The sequence below is a fragment of the Tupaia chinensis genome, unplaced genomic scaffold (assembly GCF_000334495.1).
Source record: "Tupaia chinensis unplaced genomic scaffold, TupChi_1.0 Scaffold000032_1, whole genome shotgun sequence".
Classification (NCBI taxonomy): domain Eukaryota; kingdom Metazoa; phylum Chordata; class Mammalia; order Scandentia; family Tupaiidae; genus Tupaia; species Tupaia belangeri.
The window spans coordinates 4,190,171-4,201,947 of record NW_006159462.1 but is presented as its reverse complement, the minus strand read 5'-3'; the positions used below and the strand labels follow the sequence as shown (position 1 = coordinate 4,201,947).

Here is an 11,777-nt window from a genome sequence, read left to right as displayed (position 1 = left end):
GAGAATTCATTCCCTTGGGGATGGCTACACACAATCCATTCACCTTTTAGGATCCTGGGCACACATGCAAGTACATCCAGTGTGATTTTCAAGCTGGGTCCGGAATTTGAACTGCCATTGGCCATGTAGGAGTCCAGTGTCTTAACCACCACACCTCCTGCTGACCCCAAGTTTATATCCTAGTATTTGGAAAGCAATGTTACTATCTAATCAATGGATCTGGTCATCCAACAGCTACTGGGAAAAAATCATTTTCGTTTCTCATCTTGTGCCATATACCCAATCCTTAAGTCTGGGTAAGTTAAAATAAGACTATTAAAATGTTAAAAAACGAAAAAGCAAGTAAGTGTCTAGTTTCTAGAGAAGAAGAAATGTTTTAAAATGAAAAGTTTTTTAAAAATACGGTGAGATTAAGTATGAAATAAAATTTAATGTGAAAGAAGTGCCTGATAACCTTAGATAGTCTTTAGACCAAGTTAGTGGATCAGGGTTATCTAAAAAGTTCCAGGCTAGGATTAAAGGTAAATTTATTCACACACATTCCAGTTCTTTGCTCATTATGTGTTTGAGAAAGAGCCAAGACTTTCTTTTTTGCTTTCTTTTGTTTTTGAGATTTTTCTTAGGGCATGTATACTCGTCAGAGAGATAAAGAGAGACAGAAAGCAAGAAATTATCCCCCAGGGGGCATGGCCACATCACAGTCCATTCTTCTCTTGGGATTTTGAGCATGCACACACACGTACCCAGTGTGAGTTTTAAGCCCCAGGGTCAGGGACTCAAACTACAGTCGACTACTTGGGAGTCCAGTGACGTAACCACATGCTATCTGCTGGTCCTGAGACTTTCTGGTTTTCTTCAGATTACAGATAGAATACCATATTTTAATTGGATTTACCTTCATTAATTCCCACTATTCCTATCCTGTTTCTTCCTCAGTCTTTTTCTTTAATCAAAATACAATAACCCACCAGTTAGCTGCTCAAGCTGAGAAACTGGGATGTCTCTGCTCAAGATGAAAAACTTAATGTCTTTCTTATACCTTCTATCAAATAAAAATCGCCAGTTCTTCAGGAACTGCCAGTATCTAGTCAAGCATACTGTCTCTAGAATATCACAGACAGTTCTCTCGTCCGTATGTGTGTGTGTATGTATACTTGCAGTTTTCTAAATTGAGATAAAATTCACCATTTTAACCATTTTTAAGTGTAGAATTCAGTGATCCTTAGCATATTTTCAGTATGACAACCATCGCTAATTCCAGAACATGTTTATAACACTGAACAGAAACTTCACACACCTTAGAAGTCACTCTCCATTTGCCCATCTCCCACCAGCAATTAGTTACTTTTTGTCTCTGTGGATTTGCTTGATCTCCACATGTGATTAAAATTCTAGAAGTAGCTCCTTGCGTCTGTCTTCTTTAGCTTAGCACATTTGCAGGGTTTATCCATATCACAACATTCTTTTTATGACTGCATAATATTCTGCTGTATGGACGTACCACAGTTTGTCCTTCCATTATTTGATGGGCATTTGGATTGCTTCTACTTTTGGGCTGTGCAACTATTAACATACATGTGCAGGTATTATGTGAACATATGTTTTTAATTCTCTTTTAAATATGTACAAAGGAATAAATTACTTTGCAATATAGTTACTCTTTTTAGCTTTTTGAGAAACCACCAAACTGTTTTCCACCATAGCTGCATCATTTTATATCTCCAGCTCTCAACAATGAACTTTTAACTGATTTCCTGGTTTTTACTCTCTAATCTATCAGCAGAGTGATCCTTTTAAAATTTAAGCCTTAAACATGTCACAGACATCCCCAACTCCAGAGCATCATTCGTGTGTGGTGCTAACGGGTTTGCTGTGTGTGATTTTTGGGCCTCCCTAACCTAATCACTGTGCTCCAGCTATTTCGGGCCTCTTTTTTAATGATTAAATCTGTAATTCTTGCTCATTTCTGCCATCAGTTGTATTTTGTTTTGCCTGGAATACTGTTTTGCATGACTGACTCCTAATCTTTCACTTTCAACCTATCATCTCCCAAAGATATATTTGGACCATGTTATCTAAAGTAGGTGTCTGTTCTTCTCCCCTTTCCCTTTCTGCTTTCTTCCCTAATCATTTATAATAAGATCAATGAAAATAAAGACCATGTATGTTTCAGTAATTATTGTGTTTCTATTTCCTACTACTCAGGCTGGTACATCATAGAAGTTTAGTAAGTATCTGTTTGAAATCAATAAATGAGTAACTACTCTTTGTCAGCTAGCTATTTTTAGAGTATACATGTATAGTGGCTGTCCAGGCTTTACTATGACAGGAAATAATTACTGGCAGAAATAAATAAATAGATGGTAGTCATTGTACTGGTTATTATTATTTTTTATTTATTTATTTTAGAGGAATTTGCTATAGGGCACGTGTGCTCGCCAGAAAGAGAGAGAGACAGAAAGCAAGAAATCACCCCCCAGGGGGGATGGCCACCCCACAATCCCTTCTCCTCCATTCTCTTCTCGGGATCTTGGGCACACACGCGCACGTGCCTGGCGTGAGTTTAAGCCACCGGGTCCGGGACTCGAACTGCGGTCTACTACATGGGAGTCCAACGACATAGCTATTATGCCAGTTGCTGGTCCTGTCATTGTACCAGTTATTACCATCTTTTTTTTCTTTTTTTTGAGAGATTTTCACTGTAGGGCGCGTGCGCTCGCCAGACAGACAGAGAGAGACATAGAGACAGAAAGCGAGAAATCACCCCCCAGGGGGGATGGTCACGACGCAATCCCTTCTCCTCCATTCTCCTCTCGGGATCTTGGGCACGCACGCACACGCGCCCGGCGTGAGTTTTAAGCCACCGGGTCCGGGACACGAACCGCGGTCAACTACGTGGGAGTCCAGCGACATAGCCATTACGCTAACTGCTGGTTCCCAGTTATTACCATCTTTATGAAAAGATTTTACATAGTTGGAACCAGCATATGGAGTAATGGTTATGTTGCTGGACTCCCACATAGTCAACCACAGCTCAAGTCCTGGACCTGGAGGCTTGAAACACATGCTGGGTGCATGTGTGTGCGGGCCCAGAATCCCAAGAGGAAAATGAAGGAGAAGGGATTGTGGTGTGGCCAACCCTCGGGAGGTGATTTCTTGCTCTCTCTCTCTCTTTCTCTGTCTCTTGAGTGAGTGAACGCACCCTCTAGCAAAAATCTCTTTAAAAAAAAAAAGATTTCACTTATTAACTAGATTGCAATAGAAATTTCTAGAAAAGGAAGTATGAAAAACTATACTATAGATTCTAGGAGAGGCAAAAGGAAAGGAGCTTCTTTTTCTGGCTTTGCAGAATAAATGCTGTTCTTTGTTTACAGTCACTAGAGAGAGAAATTATGTGTTAGAAATCTTAATCTGTTTGCATGGTTCTTCCCTCTGACTCCTGATGGAAATGCTGTGGAGCTTGTGGAGGTGGGGACTGTTACGGAAAAGGGTTCAGGTATATTGAACTTAAGTGAAACTTGGTTTTTAAAAAATGTGCATTATAAATATCTCACTAGGTATGCTTCAGAGTTCCTACTCTAACATACCTATTAATAAGAAACTGAGCTATTTCAGATACCCCTGAGATTACAGTTGTGGGTTCAATATGGAAAGTTTAATAACAAGCTACATGAGATTCTTTCTTGTGCCCTTGTTTTTAATGCATGTATGTGTTCTCATTCTTTTAGCAAAAAAGCAGATCAATTCAGTACCTTGAACTGTTTAGAGCAGAGGCAAAGCCATAACTTAATGTGTGACATGTCAGTGTATTTACATTTCAGCAATCATTTGGGGAAGAATCTGCAGTTGTTGATGGACAGAGTGGATGAAATGAGCCAAGATATAGTTAAATATAACACATACATGAGGAATATTAGTAAACAGCAGCAGCAGAAGCATCAGGTTGGTATTACAGAAAAATTCAACAGATATTGGTTTCTAAGTATGATACTTCAAGACTCATCTTCAAAATGATCTCATTTGTCTTGGGTAAGGCACTGAGTGTTAGCTGGTAACTCCATCTCATATTTCAAAAGATTATTCTTTATATACGATGTTCCCAATACAGTGTTTACATATTGTGCTTAAAAACACCTATCTTAGAGTCAGTACATTAAGCTTAGAGTGTGATGCCAAGGTTATGCAAATAAGAGATACATTTATTGAGAAAATCAGAGGCGAAGAGATTCCAAAGTGTCACAGCTCATTTCTTCACTAACCATAATTGGTTTGGTAGTGGCTCATTGCTGTAGTTAGCAATCTTCAGTTCATTTAGAAAACTGAGCAATTGTGATTAAGAGTAAGCAATTTTGATAGGAAATAATAGACCAACTGCTGTGAAATAGATAGCATAATACAGACAAAAACCCTGGAATTACCTCAATATTCTCATATGCACATATATACTGCTATGGTCATTTACCCTTTCTAAACTGTGTAGCGTTGCCTGAAGGCCATGCATTTTTCACTGTTCCCAGAATATTGTTTTTGGACTGTATTACTCTAAAATGTTCTTAGCATTTGATTCATAGATTCATTGATTGTAGAATGTTTATCTGTGAAAGTAGTGTTTATATATATATGACTACTCTGTACTTCAGGCAATCCCTTCTCCTCCATTCTCCTCTCGGGATCTTGGGCACGCACGCACACGCGCCCGGCGTGAGTTTTAAGCCACCGGGTCCGGGACACGAACCGCGGTCAACTACGTGGGAGTCCAGCGACATAGCCATTACGCTAACTGCTGGTTCCCAGTTATTACCATCTTTATGAAAAGATTTTACATAGTTGGAACCAGCATATGGAGTAATGGTTATGTTGCTGGACTCCCACATAGTCAACCACAGCTCAAGTCCTGGACCTGGAGGCTTGAAACACATGCTGGGTGCATGTGTGTGCGGGCCCAGAATCCCAAGAGGAAAATGAAGGAGAAGGGATTGTGGTGTGGCCAACCCTCGGGAGGTGATTTCTTGCTCTCTCTCTCTCTTTCTCTGTCTCTTGAGTGAGTGAACGCACCCTCTAGCAAAAATCTCTTTAAAAAAAAAAAGATTTCACTTATTAACTAGATTGCAATAGAAATTTCTAGAAAAGGAAGTATGAAAAACTATACTATAGATTCTAGGAGAGGCAAAAGGAAAGGAGCTTCTTTTTCTGGCTTTGCAGAATAAATGCTGTTCTTTGTTTACAGTCACTAGAGAGAGAAATTATGTGTTAGAAATCTTAATCTGTTTGCATGGTTCTTCCCTCTGACTCCTGATGGAAATGCTGTGGAGCTTGTGGAGGTGGGGACTGTTACGGAAAAGGGTTCAGGTATATTGAACTTAAGTGAAACTTGGTTTTTAAAAAATGTGCATTATAAATATCTCACTAGGTATGCTTCAGAGTTCCTACTCTAACATACCTATTAATAAGAAACTGAGCTATTTCAGATACCCCTGAGATTACAGTTGTGGGTTCAATATGGAAAGTTTAATAACAAGCTACATGAGATTCTTTCTTGTGCCCTTGTTTTTAATGCATGTATGTGTTCTCATTCTTTTAGCAAAAAAGCAGATCAATTCAGTACCTTGAACTGTTTAGAGCAGAGGCAAAGCCATAACTTAATGTGTGACATGTCAGTGTATTTACATTTCAGCAATCATTTGGGGAAGAATCTGCAGTTGTTGATGGACAGAGTGGATGAAATGAGCCAAGATATAGTTAAATATAACACATACATGAGGAATATTAGTAAACAGCAGCAGCAGAAGCATCAGGTTGGTATTACAGAAAAATTCAACAGATATTGGTTTCTAAGTATGATACTTCAAGACTCATCTTCAAAATGATCTCATTTGTCTTGGGTAAGGCACTGAGTGTTAGCTGGTAACTCCATCTCATATTTCAAAAGATTATTCTTTATATACGATGTTCCCAATACAGTGTTTACATATTGTGCTTAAAAACACCTATCTTAGAGTCAGTACATTAAGCTTAGAGTGTGATGCCAAGGTTATGCAAATAAGAGATACATTTATTGAGAAAATCAGAGGCGAAGAGATTCCAAAGTGTCACAGCTCATTTCTTCACTAACCATAATTGGTTTGGTAGTGGCTCATTGCTGTAGTTAGCAATCTTCAGTTCATTTAGAAAACTGAGCAATTGTGATTAAGAGTAAGCAATTTTGATAGGAAATAATAGACCAACTGCTGTGAAATAGATAGCATAATACAGACAAAAACCCTGGAATTACCTCAATATTCTCATATGCACATATATACTGCTATGGTCATTTACCCTTTCTAAACTGTGTAGCGTTGCCTGAAGGCCATGCATTTTTCACTGTTCCCAGAATATTGTTTTTGGACTGTATTACTCTAAAATGTTCTTAGCATTTGATTCATAGATTCATTGATTGTAGAATGTTTATCTGTGAAAGTAGTGTTTATATATATATGACTACTCTGTACTTCAGACAGGGTGTTGTTAAATATAGAATTCTAAGCATAACTAATTCTGAGAATATTACATTTGAAAAATTGTGATGTCAGAGTTTATATATCTAGTGAAATTTAAAATGTCTTGTTTCTATCACACTTAGAATTGTAGAAACATATACATCTATAAAGCATCTTTTTTATACAATGCTCTGCGAGGCTCACCCTCACAAGGTATTGCTGTTTGTTTGTTTGTTTTTAAATCTTTGCCAGAGGGCCTATGCACTTGCTGGAGAAAGAGAGAGCAAAAGCAAGAAACCACCGTTCAATGGGGATGGCCATGCCACAGTCCCTTCACCTCAATTCTCCTTTTTTTGGGATTTTGTACATGTACCTACACATACTCAGCATGTTTGGCAAGCCCACCGGATTCAGACTTGAACCATGCAGTTAGTCCTGTGGGATCAAGCCAACTTAACCTCTTGCCACCTGCTGATTCTAAAGCATATTTTTTAACTGAAAGGGTGGTGCTTACAATTCTCTGATAAACTGAAGAAGGAAGAGGAGGAGGAGGAGGAGACATTCTAGCTGATTCATTCTCTTGCTGGTTCTTTGTGTAGGTGAAGGACTCACTTCGGATATGAAATGAAGAAGTGTGTGTCACCTATGAGACAAATTGATTCTAAAAACCAATCTTGTAGATAATTCGCAAAATCTAATAAGCTTCATAGTTTTGTGTTTTGATATTTATTCATATTTACCAGCACCATTCATAACCCTTTTTTAAAAAAGAATTATTTAATTTTATTTGTCATCATTATTATTGGGTTTTTTTGGTTTTGTTTTAACTTTTTTAAAGAGTTATTTATTTTTTTATTCTAATTTGACCAGAGAGGGACAGAGTGAGAAAGAGAGAGGGAAAGCAAGCTGCCAGGTCTGGGTACTTGAACCATGGTTGGTCATGTGGGAGTCCAGTGCCCTTAGCCACCACACCACCTCCCGGCCCCTGTTAGGAGTAGAGACGGTGAGAGAGAAAGGGGAAGTTAGAAAGTAGGCTGCCAGGTCCAGGACTGGAACCACAGTTGGCTTGTGGGAGTCCAGCACCTTAACCACCACACCACCTGCTGGCCCTGATTCATAACCTTTTTAAGATATGTCTCACTTCTCTCTTGTCCCTTAATGAGGCAAAGCAACTGACTGTCATTCCCCATGGTTTTCATAGGAATCAAGGGCTTATTTTTACTAGCCCACTAGCTGACTTTTTAAGACTATGTAGGATATTATTTCTTCCACTGTTACAATCTATAATTAGCAGCTTATCATTGTCACTGATCTATAAATTTAGAGTAAGTCTACCTTTATATAAAATCCTGATGAAGACCAGCAGTTGGCATAATGGCTATATTGCTGGACTCCCACGTAGTTGACCGTGGTTCGAGTCCCGGACCCGATGGCTTAAACTCCTGCCAGGTATGTGTGTGTGCCTGTGCCCAAGATCCTGAGAGGAGAAGGGATTTGCAGTATGTCCATCCTCATCTCCTGTCTTCTATTCAGAGAATCATAGGAATCCAGATTTTGGAAGTCTTTGAAGCATTATCTGAGCTTGTATACATTCTTAGCCATAGAGCTAAGGCACAGATGATTATCAGTTGAGAAGAGTAGTAGTGGACACAGTAATAATAACATCTCTGGTAGCATTGTTATTTTAGCTGAGTAGGCCTAAGGTAGAAGGAATTGCCTGATGAGTAGTTCATTCCTTAATTCTTAATGTTAGGATGAATCAGTTACCCATTGTCATAAATGGTAACATTACTCCTTTGCACTCACTCATCATGAGCTGCATTGCCCTTTACGACCTCTTTTACTTACATAACCACTTTTGTTTTCTGAATCATTAGTTACAGACTCTTAGAACTCAAAGTGACACTAGAGTTTACATGAAAGGAATTTTCTTCTACTGTTGCCTTATTTAGTTTCTTAGAAGCAAGTTACCAAATAGCACCATTTATAATCTGAGATTGAAATTCAGGGCAATGGAGCTTCACTGGTAGCAGAGCTGAGGGAGGACTTGATTCTTCACATAGAGAGAAGTATAATCAAGTCATTTTCCCTTTGAATTTTAGTATCAGCAGCGTCGCCAGCAGGAGAATATGCAGCGCCAGAGTCGGGGAGAACCCCCGCTCCCTGAGGAGGACCTGTCCAAGCTCTTCAAGCCACCCCAGCCCCCTGCCAGGATGGAGTCGCTGCTCATTGCAGGTAACGAGCCAGTGCACACCATGGCTGGTTCGCTTTGTTTTTTAGGAAGGAAAAACAATGAAAACTTTATACAGTCTGAAAAGTATGCCGTAAAAACTGGTGTATTTTATTTTATTTATTTATTATTAATTTTATTTATTCATTCATTTATTATTTTTTTTAATCTGACCAGAGAGAGAAAGGGAGGAAGCAAGCCACCAGGTCCAGGACTCGAACTATGGTCGGCCATGTGGGAGTGTCCAGCACCTTAACCACCACACCACCTGCTGGCCCCAAAGCTGGTGTATTTTAAATGGTTGAAGGACAAATTTGAATCTAGCACCTATAATTCCTGAAATTCATGAATTTGTGTATGCTATTTCTTAGTTCTTTCAGTGTTTCTCTCTGTGTGGCTCTAAAAATTTTTGAGATATCATTATAACCTTTTCAAAATGGAAAGGTTTTATTTGAGTCGTATTTCACAATAACCAAGAAAAAAAGGTTTCAATCTTGTAATGCGAAAGATCATTTAGCTTAGGCTCCTTGTTTTTTGTCCTCTACCCTAGCATTGTACAGAGGGTATGTGAATTGAATTAAATTTTCTGACTTGCAGAAAATATTTTTCTCACTTTGATTTACATTTGCAATAACATGAACATAAATCTGGATATACTTTTCTTTGAAGATATTTAACATTTTTTTAAAGAACTATTATTTTTTAAATTTATTTATTCAGTCATTTTAATTTGACCAGAGAGGGACGTTGTGAGAGAGAAAGTGAGAAAGCAAGCCACCAGATCTGGGATTTGAACCACGGTCGGCTCTGTGGGAGTCCAGTGCCCTTACCACCATGCCACCTGCTGGCTCCGAGGATATATAACATTTAATACCACCTTTAAGTGGTAGAAATCTTGTATTCAATGCTAGAACCTAATTTTGATTGTATAACATTTATGCTTTCATTTTGCCTATAGTTTTATTTGTGCAAAAATGCTGTTAGATGCTATTTTTTAAATCAGCTAGCTTTCAATGAGAGGTTTATTAAATGAAAATAATAAATGAATGAATAATAAAATAATAATAAAATAGTGAATAAATGAATAATAGAATGAAAATCCTACTCAGTGAAAAGCTGCTCTTCTCCAATATCTCAATTCTGTTTTGCTGTGGAGGAAAAACTGAGATCCTTAAATTGTTTTTTTTTTTTTTTTTTTTCCAATTTACTAGAGAGTGAATGCACTTCCTGGAGAGAGACGGAAGGGTGGGGTGGAGGGAGGGTCACACCACGGTATTTTTTCTGTTTCTCCTTTAGGGTTTTTGAGCACATATGTATACGTACCTGGCATGTTTTTCAAGCTAAGTCCAAGACTCTAATCACATAGTCAACCTTGTAAGATTCGGTACCTTAGCCACTATGCCACTGGCTGGCTCCCTTAAACTTTCTAATATACATAGAGATTAGTTTGAGGAACGAAAACACTGTTCCTTCCTTAAGGTCTGATTCAAGTAGGATTCTGGGTCTTACATTTAAGAATTGTGTAGCTGTTGCATTGGATTAGGTCATAAATTCTAAGACATAAAAGCTGTGATGGAGTCCTTTTTTCAGGTAGACTTCCTGCTCTAACTCTGTCTTGGCTCACGGAGAAATGGCTTAACATTTCCAAAGCACAGACTGTGAACTACTGTATTGGGTGAGAGGGCCCAGGTAGCCTGCAGTTCTGTAGTTTTATTTCGCTAGTATTGAAGGAGAGGGACCAGCAGATGGCATAATGATTATGTTGCTGGATCCCCACGTAGTCGACTGCAGTTTGAACCCTGGACGCAGCAGCTTGAAACTCAGCTGGGCACATGTGTGTGCGTGCCCAAAATGCTGAGAGGAGACTGGAAGACAAGGGGTTGTGGCGTGGCCCTTGCCCTGCAGGGGTGATTCCTCGCGCTTTGTCTTCCTGTTTCTTGTCTCTCTGGTGAGCACATGTGCCCTGTGGCAGAAATCTCTCTCAAAAAAAAAAAAAAAAAAATGGAAAGCCCGTGTTTTCCTCTCAGTTGTCTTAGTACAGCCTTGATCTGCTCTGCATAGTCATTGCATTTTTATTGATGTCTTAATTTCTATTAACCTTTTAAAAAGTTGTAGTTATTTCATCGTTTGCATAATCAAGAGTGGAAGATAGCTTATTTTCAAAGAAACTTAAATTCTTCATCCCTCATGGGAAAATAGAATTGACTCTTAAAATCTTTTGATTGAAAACAAAATACTGATAATTCTATATTATGCTGGCTTTCTTGTTTGACTGGTATTCTAGGTGACTTTACACCTTATAGAACATGGTGACTCTCATTCTTGCTTTCTCAAATGCACAGGCCAGATTAACACTTACTGCCAGAACATCAAGGAGTTCACTGCCCAGAACCTAGGCAAGCTCTTCATGGCCCAGGCTCTTCAAGAATACAACAACTAAGAAAAGGACGTCGTCAGAAGAGGAGTTATCATGGACTCTTGAGATCGTATCAGGGAACTCTGGGGAAAAATATATTTGCCCATTGAAAAGCACAGAGAATTCTTTCAATGTCATTGCCATCTTTGGCTATAATGTTGTCTTTCTAGCCAACAGTAAAATAAAACAAAATCTTGACTACTTGTTCATTTGTTTTTACATTTATTTTATCTCACGTATTTCTGTACTATACTTGTTTATTTCAAAAGATAAAACATGGCTTAACCAGAAGCTGCACAGGCTCAGCCCTTCAGGCTTTAGCTCCTCTGCTACCTGTCAGGCGCTGCACTTCAGCCACAGGCCCAGTGCTGCTCATCCCGACTCCAGTTCCTCACCTGAAGACCTGGGTGACCACTGTGAGTGTTTATAGGTCACTGCTCCCCGTGGACCATTCCTGCAGTCCCAAGCTTCATGTGCTTGCCCGGAAACCTCTTGTCTCCATGCCTGGAATCACCTGTTTCCCACAGACCTTCTCATCTCTTCATGTGATGGTCAACCAGTCCCAATTTTCATAGGCTGTTGGACATAAGAAAATATTATGAGAACATTATTATTTAAAAAACATTATTTTTGAGGCCAGCAGGTGGCATGGTGA

The 11,777-nt window shown here is 39.0% G+C and overlaps 1 protein-coding gene across 1 annotated transcript in view; it reads left to right on the top strand.

The window, feature by feature from the left end:
- EIF3H (eukaryotic translation initiation factor 3 subunit H) overlaps positions 1-11,329 on the top strand; it is a 114,449-nt gene extending 103,120 nt beyond the window's left edge. Inside the window, exons 6-8 of the mRNA XM_006140361.3 lie at positions 3,822-3,942; positions 8,579-8,711; positions 11,049-11,329. Coding sequence (XP_006140423.1) covers positions 3,822-3,942; positions 8,579-8,711; positions 11,049-11,146 — 352 coding nt within the window. The 3' untranslated portion in view covers positions 11,147-11,329. The remainder of the gene's footprint in view (positions 1-3,821; positions 3,943-8,578; positions 8,712-11,048) is intronic.
- Positions 11,330-11,777: the final 448 nt, after the last annotated feature.